At 40.9% G+C, this 18,639-nt stretch overlaps 1 protein-coding gene across 1 annotated transcript in view; it reads left to right on the forward strand.

Annotated features, from left to right (window-relative positions):
- Window positions 1-14,583, forward strand: part of mdfi (MyoD family inhibitor) — a 27,290-nt gene extending 12,707 nt beyond the window's left edge. The window contains exons 4-5 of the mRNA XM_069156953.1: window positions 9,196-9,567; window positions 10,754-14,583. Of these exons, the coding sequence (XP_069013054.1) occupies window positions 9,196-9,567; window positions 10,754-11,007 (626 nt within the window). The 3' untranslated portion in view covers window positions 11,008-14,583. The remainder of the gene's footprint in view (window positions 1-9,195; window positions 9,568-10,753) is intronic.
- The last annotated feature ends 4,056 nt before the right edge of the window (window positions 14,584-18,639 follow it).

Consider the following 18,639-nt stretch of genomic DNA (forward strand, 5'->3'; position numbering starts at 1 on the left):
TCCTTGAAACTCTACCAGTTGCTGTTAATAGCACAGGTCGCATGCTATCATTAGTTTGCACTTCTTTATGAATTACACACCAAAGCTGTAGAATGTGAGTCACTTGAGTCACTCACAGAAAACCCCACCTCAGGGTACTTTATTTCCAACATTTTGGTCTCTGTAGATTCTAGCAGAAATGCTCTTGTGGTTAGACTGAACACCAATTTTAGAGGTGACACAATTGCATCCAAAGTCAATGTAAAGTTTCAATAGGAGGCAAATTCACCTGGAGCACCTTCCTACCATCGCTTGCCATTGAACTAGCCTCACTGTCAAGCTTGTCATGATGTTATTTAAAGGGTCCTGAGAACAGAAATATTGAAATCCACCTCTATCAAAAAATGAGTTTGTCTTCTTGTTCCTACAGTTGACTGTTTAAGCTTCACTGTGTAGAGTTTACAGACCGTTTTCTCATTGATCTGCCAAAGGGGGTAAAGGTTCTCTCTGCTCAGTGAAAATATAATATTAAGCAGTAGGTCTTCAAAGTGAATTTGTGAAATCATAAATAGTTTGAAAGCTGGTCCTGGTCCAGTTTGACTTTTGCAAGTGTCATGGGGAAATCTGAAACCTTCAGTGCTCATACACTGAGAACGAACTTTGCAGTGACGTATAACGTATCTTGTTTCCAGCAGTTAAATTTGAGCATATTTTGCATATTCATACTTTCAGGATTTTTTTTTTAACGAGGGAGAGAGTGTTGATGTCATTTTAAGGAGTTTTACAAGATAATTGAAATATTTAGTGGTATAAACATATAAGACACTAATTATAATTTTACATACATGATAAAACATCTCTGGGGGGATCTTAAGGTAAACAACCATATTACATTATTCTGGAAAAATCTATTGTCTTATGTGTATGTCTGGGACATACACACATGTCCTAGACATACACCACTCAACATGCTGTCCATGGGGGATTTTAGTCATTTGTATTATTACAAACGTCAATGGGATTTTAAATGACTTATTTTTGTTTTGTATTGGTTTTTTTACTTCTTTCTTTTTTCTACATCACTATATTAGCCTACACAAGATAATGTTATCCTCCGTGAACAAATTTATGTGGAGATTGCTGCAACATAAACAGCTGTGACAGTCCACAAACAATAACAGCAACATTTCAGGATGTGAACATTGTGACTGACGACATGTTAATATCAAATTAATAACTGAAACTCTTTAAACTTGAATACTGTGTACCCATCTGGATGTCCTTCTTTAAGTTGCTTAGATAAGTTTGAAGTGTTTCCTCTTTTTGTCTGAAATGCTCGCTGACATCGGTCACATTCTTGCTTTTGGTCGTCTATATTCAATACATCTCCATACACGACTTCTGGGTTTGTCACAGTGGACCTGTTGCTGCAGCTGCACTTGTCAACACTATTTCACATGTTGTTAACTTCCATTCGGTTGGTACCACAGAAAACAAGTACTGTCACGCTTTCAAAATCTTGGTACCGACTTTCTTCTTGTTCTCATGACATCTCTTGCGTACTTTATTTACGCTCAGCTCTCAAAATCTAAAACATACTTCCCAAAATTCCCAGCTGTCCAGACATTACACTAGTTATCTCAACTTTCTGATGAGGACAGAAACACCTAGAAGTTCTCTTTCCTGAGTCATATCACCAACCATCCTGAGGACTGCAGTAATGTCTCACCCAGAAACAGACTGTCTTTCACTCTCCTTGATATGCAGTCGCTCCAACGCTGTCTTAAAGCCAAAGGCTACGCAAGCGCTGCGCTATTACCCCACCACATTTATTGTTCCTTCTTTCACTTCACTTTGAAATAAGAATCTTAATGTAATTCTAAAACTGGTTTTCATGTCATTTATAAATTTAAAAGACCATACTCAACAATACACCCACAACGTTCTAGCTGAGGTGTCTAGATGCTTAGTCGCTGACCTAAAAGCACAGATAAAAAAAAAAGAAGTATACTCTGCAGTGGTCTAAATCTGTCCTTCCTGTCTTTGGAAGAAAAGGAGGGATGGTGTAAGTGAATGAGTGATGAATGAAAGGAGGTATTTAGAGGTGAGAAGAGGGTTGAGCGAGCTGACATCTGAACATGTGCTCGAAAACTACGAGCATTTTTCCTGGAATCCAGCTCCAGCCATTGTGACATGCATGAACACACAAACCTGCTCCATCATAATAGCTAGTTTGCGGTAACTGAGTAACCATGGTGTCAGGCAGGAAACGGATAAGTAGGTGAATGCAGTGTGTTTTTAACTGAGTAGGTGTGTGAACGTTTGCTGTCTCCGACTGCGTTTTTCGCCTCTACCTGTCCCGTCTGCTATTTTCAGACCAAAGATGCAAGAGTGAGAAGTTTAGATCCAAGTTTTTTTTGGCCACTCTCTCTCACTCTCTCTCTCTCTCTCTCTCTCTCTCTCTCTCTCTCTCGCTCTACTTTATTTTACAACCCAGTAAAACCAATGAAACCCACCAGCTCCATATGCCGCGCAGGGAGAGTTATGCAACTACAGTAGGCTTGAAAAAAATGTACCGCCATGCACACCGCTCTTCATTGGCTTTGGTTTTTGCCTTCATGTACCTCCTCCCTTCACCCATAGCTCCCTTCTACAACTTATACAATCACACGTGTGTTTCCAGGAGTTGAACCGCAAACCAAACAGTTTCTAAACTTTATCCCTTTCTCAGGTGAACACTGACAGCTTATGCTGCTCTGCATAATTATACGCCTGTCTGGTTGACTCTAGTACCTGCCTATTTTTTCAATTTAGGTTTGTGTGTTTTCTGAGAACCTCAAGGGCCACTATCATCACGACAGCAGTTTAAATATGGTCTTTGTCATCCACAACCGATCAATCAATCATCTGTGTATCTGGCTTTGTAATGAGCGTGTACATGTTATAAAAAAGCTGTGACTCAGGTCTGTGGTGAAATCATGGCTGTGTGACATCTGTCAATGTGTGTGTGTGTGTGTGTGTGTGTGTGTGTGTGTGTGTGTGTGTGTGTGTGTGTGTGTGTGACCATGTGTGTGTGAGCATGTTTGGGAGTGAGAGAGTGAGGAAACAGAAGCAAAAACAGAAAATGCCTCAGCCTCATATGTTCTGTCTCCCAGTGATGACATCACAGCTGCAGTATGTGTCTGGCCCTGGGCCTATGACAAGCTGTCTGAGAACAATGTGCGAACATACGTGAGTGTGTGTTGTAATTTGAGTCAAACACACACACACACACACACACACACACACACACACACACACACACACACACACACACACACACACACACACACACACACACACACACACAGACTTAAGTCAGTGATGTCATGAAAACAGTTCTGGCTTTGACGTCACGGTCACAGCAGGATACACATGTTCACAGATGTTTAACCGCTTGCACACGTTTGGACTGGAAACAACAACACATGTATTTAATTACTGACAGTATCACAGTAGCGTTTACTAGCACATATAATACTTTGTTTATTTTTATCAGTTTGAAATATTTCCACTAGATGAATGTGAATGAGAAAGAGCTCAACTCTTTCTTTGCGTGCACAAATGAGAGCATGAAAGTGTGTGTCAGGGAAATGCTGAGCGGAGCTGTTTGTTATTATCTTGTCATCAAACGGGTGGAGTGTGTTGTTGTCGGGGAATCTAGCAGGACTTTGACATTGCTTTTAATTAGAGACCAGTCACTGGGATGAAGTTGTTTACCATCTCTGTTGCCTGGACTGAACTCTCTCTCACCTTCTCTCTCTGCCTTTCTTCTCTCTGTCCTCCTCTGAATTTGCTATCTTTGTGTGTCACATTCTAACACACACACACACACACACACACACACACACACACACACACACACACACACACACACACACACACACACACACACACACACACACACACACACACACACACACATATTCGAGATTTATTGTTAGTTAGAAAACATGACACAGAGCTGAGTATTGGAAAGTCCGGCCTTGGGGGCAGTGATGTCACAGGGGTCATGTATAGATGAAGTGATCAGTTTTGCTTCGTATCACGTTCGTGAATATTCGCTGTCATTACTTGAAAATACGGGCCTTACCCTCTACCTCAGTGAAGCTCACACAAATGGGTCAAATATTGCAACAAAAGAGAAATGAAGTTGCTTTGTGTGTGTTGACGTGAATAAGTAGAGTTCCTGCATGTCAAAACCAGGTTGTTCTTGTTCTTTTGCGTGAGCTATTGTCATATTTTGTGTTTTCATTCTAACACTAAAACAAAGAAACTGTACTTGGCAATTTACAAAACAAAATACAAAAGACTAATACCCATGCACAGCTGTGTTTTTCTATCTGGTATAAGGAAGGCTCTGCTGCAAACATGTGGAGACACAACAGTCAACTTGCAATCAGTCAACTTTCTGAGTGCTGAGATTGTTTGATCCCATGTGGGCTTTTGTATGTAAATGCTTTACAGATGGTGTGGAATATCTCGATGATTAGCACGAAATGCTAATGATGTGATTCGCTGATATTTTTGTATTCTGAGGGTGTTATTATAAAACCCTGTCATTATGACAGAGAAGAAGAAAAAACTAGGCATGAGCTGTGCTATTTTACATACTAGCTATTGTACTTTGTATTGTGACATTGTGCTCACATCTGATTGACTGTTCTATAAGTATGAAGATGGAAAACAGTTTATAACTTCTCTTTTAGAAATAAAGTTTTTGCAGGCGGGCTAGATTAACAAATAGCTCAAACACACACAGTAGCAACATGACTGTGAGTAATCCATCAGTTTTATTAGGGTTCATCCACACAAACAACCGTACTAGCAGCGAGTATATCGTTGTGGATGATGTTAAATTCTCACATACACATGATGAGTTCATTTGTCTGCTGGTATTCGTATATTTTCAGGAAATTTATTTGCAAAGGTTATGAGACTTGAGGATTTGAACCTTTCAGACAAAACTGAGTCACTGTTTTATCCTACTAACACCTCATTATGATTCACCAGTCTTGTGTTTCTGACTGAACTCTGCTTTCACGATTTTTCAAATTGGGTGCAACTAAACAATCCTCATTAACACTGTGATGTTGGATAGAAAACTGTATAGCAGCCACAAAAGTGAGGAAGTCTCATTGAAAATGGCTTTAAATAGCTTTTTTACAGCAGCAGCTTATCATTTTCCAATTTCCACAGTTTTAGTACCTGACACTGCACTTTGGCCTGCAGTTACAGACAATGCAACTGTGCAACAAAAGCCCAGAGGAGAGTCAGTTGGTAATATGAGATCAGGGGCAAATTACAGGCATTTTAGAATGGTTTAAGGGGGTTTTGAAATGTTACTCAATTGTTGGGAAATTGAACTATTTTTGTGTCAGTTAAGCTCAGCCCAATTCATTTGGTCTTTTTATAATTACTGTAAATTACACACGTGCTTAATCGGAAATAATTTACACTGAAAACAATCGAAATTTACAGTTTGTATTCAGAATTTAGCAATCATAATTAGCAGAAAATATTTGGATGGACACCCAAATACCGAGATTCTCCATTGTGTTTCATAATTTAAAAGAGTTTATGTTTATTTGTGCGTATTTAGTTGAGAGTCAGATTTGTGGGTCAACACAACGTCTGTCCATCGTTTGTTCCTGTGTTGTTCGGGGATTAAGTTTTATTCAGGATGCAAAAGTGGTCTAATTAGAAAATACACTTATCTGAAATTTCATGGTTTTACTGTCTATACTGTAGTTCATCACTCGAACATAAACAAGCTGCAGAGGAGACAGTCGGACGAAGCGGCTGGAACAGAAACAGACAGAACTCACAGTCGTTCTGTTGACTCATTCCAGCGGAGGATAAGTAGAGAGAGAGCTATTCTCTGGCAGAGGAGGGAGGTGTGTAAGTACAGGGTAGCTGAGAACCGCCAGGAGAGGAGGAAGAGGGAGGGGGGGGGGGTGAATGGCAGTGTTGAATTCAAATGATGGTGACTCACTCGTACTCGCTGGCTGGCTAATCACATCTGCACAGACATACCGTACACGTACACACACACACACACACACACACATACACATAATACTCCAGGTTGCAGGACCCCAAGTGGCCAACAGTGCTGTGTTAGCACCACACACACACACACACACACACACACACTGCGGTTTCCCAGCCTCATCATGTTGATCCCACAGTCATTTGGCTCTTTATTTGCTGTTATTTTTAACTAGCTCCCTCTGCTGAGTCACTGTGTTTGAGTCACACCCATGCATCGTCCCGCTCCAAAAAAAATGCACAAGCAGCCATGCTTTAATTCAACTCTCTTCTCTTGCTCTCTCACCCCATCTTTCTCCCTTACTTTCCTGATCGCAGACAAAGGGACCTTGTGTTTTTCTTCTCTGTGTGTGTGTCCGTGCGTGTTGCTTCTATGCATATATTTGTGTGTGAGTTCTGTTTGGAGACAGTGCTCACTCCCTGTCTCCCTGTCTCTGTCTCCCTGTCTCCCTGTCTCTCTCTCTCTCTCTCTCTCTCTCTCTCTCTCTCTCTCTCTCTCATGTCTATCTGTCTGCCAGATCTGATTATGTACAGTGTACACGCACACAAACCCACACACACACACACACACACACACTAAGAAGCAGGAATTTCTCAACAACTCAAAATTCCCCAGAGCACAATAGAAAACTAAAGTGAAAAACTACACAGCATCCCTCCCATTTCTCAAATGTACCTCTTCTCTTACCGACCTACATCGTGGCCAGCTCAGGGTGCTAAAATAAGGTAAAAAAGGAAGAGACTGAAAGGGAGACAGGGAGAACACAGAAAGGAAAGAGATGGACTTTGACAAGTTAAAGACTTAATATGGGGCAGCAGCAGGTTTAGACTTTTGACATACTTTAGAGAAGAAAGTATGGCTTCTTCTTCTCACTAGCCCAGCACATGCGTGCACATCTACACTGGCTCCGCAGCCTGCCAAACATCTGGAGCAAAGCTAGAAAACGCTGAATGAAAGAATCTTTAATAACACTGGATTGGTTGTGTGACCGCGGCCATCAGCCAATCAAAACATGCTTGGTTGGGCTATCTGTCTCCGAGTGGTTATCGGACGTACTTTTTTTTTTTATTGCCTGCCGTGTTTCAGGACCACACTCTGTTTGCCTCTCAGTGAAGCTCTATGTATGTACCTACATATGTATGTACATGTGTGTGTGTGTGTGTGTGTGTGTGGTACAGAGTTTCTGCTTTGACTTCTTTTTGTGGGTCCGTTGAACTCTACTCTGCCTTGTGAAGCCTCACCACACCTCTCCACGCCATATGCTTTCAAGTCACACTAAAATTTAGGGCCTCAATAGGATGGTATTAAGTACTAGCATAATATAGAAAAGCCAGGCTTCCATTTTATTCTTATTTGCAGGGTGTGTGTTTGGCTTGGCAGTGAAGGTGAGCCTTTCTACCCCCTCCTCTCTAGCTGAGTTGTCAGTACTCGATAGCACTTGGAGGTCAAATATACCAAGTGTATTGAGCCAAGGTGAACACATCTGTACGTGTTCAAGTGTTTGTAGTGTTAGTAGATACTGAATCTGTTGTATGAAAACTGCATTGGTAGAATTTTTTATTTTTTTCAAAAATCCTCCTCTCTTCCTGTCACACACTCTTTTCATTTATCCTCTTTTTCTTCCCCTGCAGTTTCTTTCTAGTTGTGTAAGAGTCTAGACAAGTAGGATCAGGGGTCAGCTCGGCTCTTCCCATGAGCCACTGCCTTCGGGGTGGGCTTTGTAATTGGACTCTCTCTCTCCACGACACTACAGCAGCACACACACTAAGAGAAGCGTCAGTAATGCCTCAAAGCGACAAACAGAGCAGGTGCATTATACACAGAAGTCTGTGAAAGTGCTCACGTATGCAGTTGCCCACATGCAGTATAAATATTTCCATCCCAGTAATATAATTTGTATACAAGGTGCAATTAAAAAGTTCGGGGACTATGCCTGTAACAACAAACCGTAAAGGATTTAAATCTGGCCTCTATTCCCTTCAAAGTAGTACCCGTGTGCAGTGATGCATTGCTCTAAGCCACGCCTGGAATCCTCCCCCGGTGTCCAGCACCATCTCCGACTCACACTGGATCTCCTTCGGAGTGTCAAAATGGCAACAGAATGACGTTGCAGGACATGGTGCGACGATTGTATTGTTGCGGGCAATAAAGTAATGTATTTTCAACCAACTGTGAGTGGACGCATTGTCATGTTGGAGAACCCAACCCAAAACCCACCTGGTTGCGCTCCTTACCTGAAGTTCCTCTTTTGGTCTCGGACAATAAAGTTCTGCCCCTCTGAAACGTGAATCGCCCTCAAAACACCTCTTGTAGCTCGTCTTCATTGCTGTAGGCTTTTTAAAAGAGTCTCCATTGCCTCCACATAGTTTGGCACTAAATTTCATGTCACTGCTCAAGTATCGGGTCCATGGTGAAATCACAAATGCACATGAAGTGGTCACAAAAACACCTGTAACATCGGCGCTGCTGTGGATCAAGCGACATAACTGTGAGTGCTGATTCATGAAAGTTTCTCCTCGCACCTGCTCCATGCACATTACTGTGTGATGCGCCGTTCAAGCACAGCAGCCTACGTTGGACATCTACCACAATGCTACGTATACACAGGACTGAATCTCTTCAGCAGGAACTGTCTCAGAACTTTATTTTTGCACCTCGTAAATGCTCGATAACTTCATATCAGTCCCTCAAAATGTTTTTGTTTGAAATGGCAGCAACTCATCTTAAAGATGTATTTCCTTTTTTCCAGGACTATAACAAAAATAATGTTCAGCTAAGCATTATGGCAAAATGCAACTAGTGCTGAATTGAATTCATCTTTAGAAATTCTGACAATTGATTCAACTTTTATGTTCCTATCAAGCAAGAATATCAATTGTTTCCTGTTTTTTTCACGTGAGGTTTTGCTGCTTGTCTTCATCTCATATCACGCTGACCACTGAAAACATTTTGACCTTAAAATGTTTGTCCAGCAGAGGGATTAATCATGTAAACAATTAATTGCTGTATTCATTAGGTACATGATTAATCCCTCTGCTGGACACCACTGAACAGATTTCTATCAGTATTGATTTAAAAAGAGTTTATTGCCTATTGTTAATTGAGGTTATTTTGTTGGTCCCCAGCTCAACCAGCAGCCAGATCCACGCCCATCCAACGCACTCAGCCATGCCGGTCTCAGCCCAGCAGCCAGCTACGCAACGGAACAAAGAACCACGGGCACACACACTCCCCTCATACGCACTGTTCACACCACACGCACACACCTCACACACACACACTCCAGTCCGACGGGGTCAGGAACGGGGGCCCTCACAGGCATCCTAAGCTGGGCTCCCTCCCGAGAGGCGGCTCATCCACCTCCTCGTCCTCTTCGGCGGGACCCAGACACACCAAGAAATTGCAGTCCAACCCTTCCATCACCTCCCAGAGCAGCAAGAGAAGCAAGAGCAGCTCCAAGAGCAACAGCTCCCAGATCCCCACAGAAGCACAGGACGGTGAGATACAGACACTGACAGAGAGACTGGAGCAGGAGGGATAGATAGCAAGGTTTCAATTGTCTGGTAAGAGTAGAGGATCAGAATTCTACTTCCCGCTGGTGTATTTTTTCTGACCCAGTGAATTTAAAAAGTCAACAAAAAAAGAGGTAATTGACTGACTTTAAGCTCAGTGCTTTTTAGCCACAATGTAAATTACACTAATAAATCTTTATACCGGCTGTAAAGGCTGGCAAAAAATTGACTGATCAAAACCAACTGAGAAATTCATCAGGCTGGAAAATATTCTAATTTATTAACCCTGTCGTTCCCTGAGTCTCCCTGACTTTTACACTCAAGGTAACTGTGGGTTAAGGAAACTGCCTTTTCATTTCTCTACTTTGAAGTAGTAGAATTAAAATAACATGATGTCACATCTACAGCTGGGAATTAAACTTTGATAACGACCAAATTGCTTCAGTACTATTTACTTTTGAAAAATACCGGTTCATTTGGTACCAGACTTTGAAACCCTAACTTTTACTACATTTAGACAGGACTTCATCTCATTAGAGTCAGTGAGCGACAACCTTTACCGTACACAGCTTCTACTTGGGTGACTCACCCACATAGATAAAATAACTCTGGGTAAGTGTATCGAACATACAAAGCCTTTTTTCAGTCTTTTCAAACTATTTTTTTGCCACACACCTGTCTGAGTTACGTTCGCTGCAGTAACTGGAGGCTTCTCTGTGTGAAGCTGGCCAGCTATCATCTACTAAAAGCACGTCAGGCGTTTAGGGAACATCTGTAAATTGCAGTGTTTGAACTTGCATGCGAGGTGTTTGGAGGTCATGGCAATTGTAACTGCAGTAAACAACGCCAGTTACGCTCTCACCCTCTACACTGCATGAAACCATTCACCCTAATGTCATTTTTTACCCTAACCCTAACCCAAAGAGGAGAATGGCAGGCAGAAGGAGTGAAGACACCTATTGGCCTTATTACCAGAGAAGATTCAGTGAGACTGGAAGATTTATTTCTTACTCCTTATATATTCAACATGTCATAAATCAGTGGACTAATGCAATGAGGACTTTGGCATTATTTTTAGTTTAATTTAATTCCAATAAGTTCAGAAAACAAATTAAGCATGTAAAGAAAGAATTGTAAGAGGTGAATATTAAGACTGTCTCTTTCCCCCCAGACTGCTGCGTTCACTGTATTCTGGCCTGCCTCTTTTGTGAGTTCCTGACTCTGTGCAACATCGTGCTGGACTGCGCCACCTGCGGCTCCTGCGCAGGGGACGACTCGTGTTTCTGCTGCTGCTGCGCGTCGGAGGAGTGTGGCGACTGCGACCTCCCCTGCGACATGGACTGTGGCATCATTGATGCCTGCTGTGAGTCTGCGGACTGCCTGGAGATCTGCATGGAGTGCTGCAGCCTGTGCTTCTCCTCCTGAGGCTCAGCGCCGTCGTCTGTGATGCATTTCCACGAGCCCTGGAACAACTTCAACCAGCTTCTTATCAGAGCTACGAAGTGCTCCACCCAGTCTTTGTTGCCTGAGCATTGTAGTTCACACTATATTGGCTGGCCTAGCTGGCTCCGCAATATGTCCAAGGTTTCCTACAATGTTTCCTACAGGGTTTGCCAAGTAAAAGATGTGACCTAATGCTGAGAGCGGTCAGTTGGTGAGTTCCTACTTCCTGTATTGATCACACAATGGGACAGTAACCTTCTTTGTTTTGTCTTTGCTGTTGGTTCCCTGCTACACAGCTGGGTGAACGGTGCACAGTGAATTCCAGCGGTGGAGTGTCTGCCGGGCTGTACAGACTGGGCCAGTGGACCCTCACCGAACAAGCTATGATTACAATGGAGCCTCTTGTGCCGTCTGAATGGCTGGAGTTCTCCGAGCATGAAAAATGACCTCCAAAGGCAAATGAGAAAATGGCTCCATTTAACCGGATTTTACTGTTTCGGTAGATAACAGCAGCACCATAATGGGAAAATGGACACTCAGATCTCAGTAGAAACGTAGTCCGTCCTCCTGTCCTTGGCAAGGTTAAAGTCTTCTAGTTTGATTGCTTACAGTGACCTTTGTGACACACACACACACACACACACACACACACACACACACACACACACACACACACACACACACACACACAGTCCAAGTGGGAGATGTTGAATCCACCGCTGTCTTTGTCCTTTTTACATTGTACTAAATTGAGAAAACATGAATGGTGGCTTGTGGCAATATTACTGACAGATCTCTCTGGTTAATATGCATCTCTCCTCTCTCAGAGACTGATTAAGAGACGAGTCATGAGAGTGTCATGGATCCGCCTGGAGATGGTCCGACTAAATGAGTGGTTGAAAGCATCTGCAGTGGACACATTCTGACTCTTAACATGTGAAGGGAGAATATTCCTAATCAAAGGTTTAATTTAATGTTCCACATCTTGTTTACTTTGACATTTTATTTGAGGGGTTTTGACTGTATTCAGTAAATTCCTGCTCATCTGCGAAAGGACTGGAATGCATCATCTGCTTCTTAATACATTTCATTTTTCTCTGTCGTTCTCGCTATGTGAACAAATGGCCTCGGCTTAGCTTAAGGCCTGAATTTTCAAGTAGGTTTCCTCGCCTTTTACCAAATCTCTATTAATCCTTGTTTTGTAGATTTTAGTTAAGATATTTGCATTTCTCCTGTAATGTGAAAATCACATTTCTGTGTTATCGGGTTTTGCTCTCTGTAAAGCAGACATTGCTCAACAGCTAATTTAATTCCTTGAGTGAAAATCTCATGACATTATGCTAAGTTAGATCCATCTGCTTGTCGTATGAATGGTACACTTTTGATAACACGCCTGCACTCTCATACGCTCTGGCGCATACCTTCTCCAACCCAATACCTCTTGAGATGTCACCTAGATCTGTTGTGCATTTTAAAATGACTTGATACAAATCTCTCTCCTCTCTGATGAAATACTGTTAGAGAATTCCTCCTGGAAATACTAAAGACTTTGCTCTTACTGGACCTTAGTTTCTAGACCTATAATTACTTGTACATAGAAGTGCTAATGTGCTACAGTATGCTAATGTGGCTGTGTTCGATTAAACCCTATTTTGAGGGTTGAAATGGAACAGTGAGGATTGAAATACACTACGGTTGGGATCAACTTGATAACTCCAAGGCAGAAAATGAAAGTTGTATTTTAATGCAATGCAAGAAATTCAACTAATGCAACTTGAGAAGATCTCATGACTCCTCATGTCTGCTTTTATCAGAGTGGATGTGTTTCATATTCTGGGAACACGTTCAAAACTCAACTGAGACAAAATCCTGGAAAGTCCTGGAAAACAATGCAATTTAAGTGGAGAGAGATTTATGAAGGGAGAACTGATTATCCAGTGTAATAATATGTATAGAAGTGATCATATTTTGTGCTTGTATTACCAAAAAAAAAAACATACAAAATGTGCAGATTGCAACAGTGCTTCACCAAGGGACCTGCTCTCTGTCACCAGACCAACGTCGTCAGAAAAAGACTACGAGTACATTGTGATACATTTCTCTGGTGTCTGCAAGTATGTGCTTGAAACCAACAACATCTTTCTTTGTTAAAAAGACAGGACAAATAATATAAAATAAAGTTTTGCACCACTGTATTAGGGTTTATACATGAGCAAAGCTAATGAACCGAAGATCTAACATTGTCATAACTGGTTTCCTCTGCCAAACAACAGTGGTACAAACAGCAGTGTAAAATTCTGCAGTTTACCTTTCTATCATTCTAGTTACTTGGTCAAGGCAAGTAAGAATATGAATATATATCATCATGTTTCCTACTGTCTTATTTTATTCCTAAAACAATAGAATCATTGTATTTTAACCAAACCCACTGACATGCCTTTTTCTATCATTTATGACTGTACATAATACACAACCGCATTGTAGCTCGAGTTTCAAGACTCGTCACTCTGCTGCAGCTCAAACTCAAACCAAAGAAACAAACTTTCAGGCCTTCAAAACCATGATAAAATCAGTTTCATAAATTTAAATCTCACAGACAGTCTTACGTGTGAACTTGCTTTGTTGTGCTTAACTGATTTTATTTTACATAATCTCCCTGCACATCTGTCGCTAGAGACATTTACCTGTAATAAAAAGTATGGCTATGTTACTCTCTTTTTAGTAGTAGATTACATGAACATGTCAGACCATCTTGTGACTTCCTGTTTTCCTGAAGTAGCTTAAAGGCTGCTGAGGAGGTAAAAAAAAGAAGTCTCAGCAGCAGAGTGTGTGACAGCACTAAAGCTAGGTTACACAAAATAAATCAAGTGAAGCAACATTTTAATAAGATCTGGGTTAAAAAAAAATTAAAAAAAAAAAAAAGACTAAGCCAATTTAATTTAAGAGTGTTTGAATATTTTTTTTTATGGCTCAGTCATTAAATACTACTTCATTTTTAAACTGCTTCACAGTTCTCGGGAAACGGATGCAGTCTGGAGGGATAGAAAACACTGTTGGTCTGGTGATGAAGAACACTGTCTGGGTGTAGAAAGTTCCAATATGACCTCTGGTCTTGCACTTTGATAAATTTCTGGATTTTATAAATGATTTTAAGACGTGGATCTGGTGTTGTTTATGAGCCAAGAAGGTCATCATCTCATTACCAAATATTTCGTGAAAATTCAGCCAAGCTGGAACAGTAATACTGAGTTTACTTGCAGTGATTTCCATATTCGGTATTATTATTGTGTTTTTGTTAGAAATACATTGACCACAGAAATGTCTGTTGACTTTAATCAATTTATTTTGCTGATATGTGATGAAATTTGAATATTGATTTAAAGGGCTGCTCACCTCTGCTAATAGTCTGAAAGTTATTCTCGCCCAGCTGAATTGTTACTAGACTGTAGTCCACTATAATGTCATTTTGTTTACACTACCCCCATTTAATGTCAGTTTGAGTTGCTGCCCTGAAAGTCGCATTAACATCTCTTTGTTCAATACTGAATAAACAATGTGAAATCCAAGCGACATGTACCATTCACTCTTTATTTCCATAAAAACATACATTACGGCTACATAAACTTCCCACTTCAGATAAAAAAAAGAATCCACTAGTTTAACCGTGGAATAGCATCAGGTAGGCTAACACCAACCTAAGGTCACTGTTAAAATCATATTTACATATTTTGCTGCAAGAGGCGCAATTTAGGCGACTCAGACTGTAGCCATTTTATAATTTCACTCTTTCCACCTGCTAAAATCAACAGGTGATGAATCAGAATCCAACTGCAAGAAGCTAACGTTAGCCTTACACTGTGTGGAATGGGGCTAAGTATCAAAGATCAAAATTATTAACTAAAAATGTTTACTAAATTGTAATGTGTCTTCAATATGTTGTGTGTAGTGAAATGAACATTTTTGGACTTGGGTCAGTTGGAGTGCAGTTGTTAGGCCTTTCAGCAACTCGCGTACCAGCAGGGGTACACTTACCACAGTTTGGGAATCACTGGTCTAACCTATAACAAATAAAGTTCTATTTGGGAATGCTATGATATGACTTTATTAACATAATAGCATTGTTTGTTCATCACCTGGACAGTGTTGAAATACCAAAATTCAAGATGCAGGTCAGACAGCATTGAGACACCTGCAGCTGCTTCAAAGTATTCAGAACCCCTAAAGTGCAGGTCATTTCTAAGTTTAACTTCAAATCAATAAAATTGGCACTTTTCCTATCCGTTTACACTCAATAACCCATTACGACAAAATAACATGTTTTAAAAATGCTTACAAATGTTTTAAGTATCGATAACTGTGATATTTTAACTATGGGATGTAGGAGTGCTGAATGTCATTCAAAAACAGTTGACTAAAGAACATAAAATTTAACACAGAAAAAGAGTGAGTGTTGCTGAAGCAGCCATTAGTGGCAGATCCATATAGTCGGGTAGTGTTCTTCCATTTCTGACAATGTCCTTCTCCCTGCTGTGGTTTTGTATTCGTCCATTACCACATTGTCACAATCATCTTTTAGCGTCAGCAGATTCAGCATCGGCCTAACCCCAGCAGCTTAGCTGTCTTCAAGCTCTCAGCAGAGAGAAAACAGAGCAACAGTGGGGCTCATGCAGAACTGAGCTCTTTAATGTGTGTTTTTTTTTTTAAAGTTTGCCAAAGTTGTTCAGCAGGAATGTATATTCAGGCCAATACATCAATGAGTGGAGAAATACAGGCCACTTCTGTCGTTTTAAATTTTCCTCTTCTGTCTTTATCTTTCCTCTCTTTTAATTCTGTCTTTATTGCATCTCTCATGGTCAGTGGCTGTTCTGTATGTTAGCTCCTGTCTTCAGTCCTTTTTGTGTGTGCTGTCCATTGTGTGAGAGACACAGTCCAGCCTCTGTTTCTTGCAGACTGTGTGCGGAGTTCATTGATAAGAAGCTCAGAGTTTGGCCCCAAGGCAAGTGCCTATAATAAGGTCAGCTTCTGTACATTATGTGTGTGTGTGTGTGTGTGTGTGTGTGTGTGTGTGTGTGTGTGTGTGTGTGTGTGTGTGTGTGTGTGTGTGTGTGTGTGTGTGTGTGTCTGGGAAACAGAGAAGAGAAAAGTGTGTGTAGAAGAGAGGTAATTCAAGCTCTTTAGTGAGAGCAGAGACACAGAGGACATCTCTGGACATCTGCAAGTGCTTTGCAAAAAAGCCATTCTGCAGTCGACCCTCATTTCCTTTTCCATGAACACACACATGCACAAACACATACACAAACTGAACAAATCAAAAATGATCCACCCCCTCCCCCCCATTTTACATGCACAAAGCAGACACAGGGGACAAGTGGCTATTGAATATTAACCATGAAATTACAAAGGCTGCATTCTAATGGAGGTGATGAGGTCAGAAGCTGGGATGGAAATCATAAATTAATACCCCTGACATGACAAGCCACTCGCCCTTGGCTCCCACCAAACACAGCTCTCCCTTCCTCCACTGAAGTCAGAAAGACACCTAGAGAAGGAAATACTCAATTTATTATTAATAATAGGTCAAAGCGATGCCACAACAGACATAGAACTCGTACAATTCGCCTGATACTTTTCTGATGTGATTATTGTAGGAGACGACAGCCAAGTAACCTTCATGTGTGGCTACATCTGTCAGGGTTGTTGTTAGTGTTCTTCGGGGACCCCGATTACAATGTCAGCTATCACGCATCCTTTGTTGTGCATTCAATTTTGAGCCTTTCATCAGCACTTTGGCAAAATATTTAGTGATTAACCTGAACAAGGATTCTGTTGCAAATGCACCATTTGGCAGTGGATGATGTGAGTTTCAGGACACAGAGAAAAGATTATTACACTCTGCAGCCAACTGGAATAAAATTCTACTTTTGTTCTTTTACCCAGCGGCTCTTAAACAATGGCCTTAGATTAACTCTTTTGTGCTCAAGTACACATGAAACTCAGATTAAAACATTCATTTGTCTTAAAGGTATATTCAGAAATGTGTAAATTACTTGTTCTTAATCATACTTATAATACCATTAATTATTTGATTGATTGATTACTTTTTTGTCATGCACATAAGTGCACAGCCCACGAGGCAGAACAGACCAAAAAGCAACAGTGAAACAACCCACAATTATTAGATATAAAGCAACAACTTTTAACATTTTGAAGCAAATACTTTGTCTACTCCAAACTCCAGTTCTTTGTAAATGCAATTTAAGTCATTCATAATCATCCAAGCAGAAGAAATCAGCATAGAGGGAGGACATTTCTCTGAAGTGTACAGTTCTTAAATCTTCATAAGGAGCAATGAAGCATAAAATGGGCTATGTTTTCAATGTCACCTAAATCGCCAGGCTCAATCTTTTCCCTCTCAGAGATAATTAACTGTTTCTGTGCCTGCACACAGTTATGCACAGTTCTAGTTGGATACATTTTAGGTTCATTGTTATAGTTTTTAAGGACCATCTTTTAGCAGTTTAGGTTTACACCACACATCAACAGATCATAACCAGGATTCACATTCAGGCCACCCGAGCTGATCGCTGCCATTCTAGACAATACTTCTGATTCCACCAGATGTGTCGCAGCGGATGTTCGCAACGTCCCAGAAGCTGCTCAGTGCTATTTTTGACAAAAGCCAGACGGAAGCTGCGTTAAGGTGCATTGAGCAGATGAACCAGACAGAAAGGTGCAGATGAACCAGACAGAAAGGTGCAGATGAACCAGGCAGAAAGGTGCAGATGAGCCAGGCAGAAAGGTGCAGATGAACCAGGCAGAAAGAGAATCCGGTTCATTTTCACACTAAAACACACTCTGTGCAGACTCCTGATCAAACCATTGAATCAATGTCTTTCAAGTACAACCAGAAATGAGTTCTCCTCCTGATGCAGGCACTGTAAATAAAATAGTTATGAAATAGGTTAGGTTAGGTTAGGTTAGGTTAGGTTAGGTTAGGTTAGGTTAGGTTAGGTTAGGTTAGGTTAGGTACTTTATTAATCCCCGAGGGGAAATTTTTTCGCGACAGCAGCATACAGAAGCAATAAGATAATAATAGAACAATAGAAAAGCAATAAAATAGCAGTAAAATAGCAGTAAATACGTAAGATGGAATGTTTTTTTAACAACTAAAACACAGAAAACCGTATTAACTTTGACTGTAGGCTACACTACAATGTAGGAAATAACAACAATAAACACAAAACAGACAAAAAAGAAACCATTAAACAACGTGGCCTGCTCTCCCTCGCTAGTTGCCCAAAAATTGGGGGGAAATGACCAAAATCAGGACTCAATTGAATCCGGCTTACGAAACGCCTCTGAAGCTCTGACGTGGGAGTATGAAGTCGTGCATAGGATAGGACAAAACAGCATCATATGCACAACGTGATGGACGCGTGTCCAGTGGGATTCAGGCGTAACCGGTTTTACAGAGACACCACATATAGAGCTGGATTTTATCTCACAAATACAGACAAATTCCAACTCCTAATTTGGGATAAAATGTGTTCATATGACTCCTCAACACATTCACATTTGACATCAACATGTAGACTCACACACAGTTACTTTCAT

Source organism: Embiotoca jacksoni, unplaced genomic scaffold (assembly GCF_022577435.1).
Source record: "Embiotoca jacksoni isolate LCO1_2020_lvr unplaced genomic scaffold, fEmbJac1.0.p SCAF_1, whole genome shotgun sequence".
Lineage (NCBI taxonomy): Eukaryota > Metazoa > Chordata > Actinopteri > Embiotocidae > Embiotoca > Embiotoca jacksoni.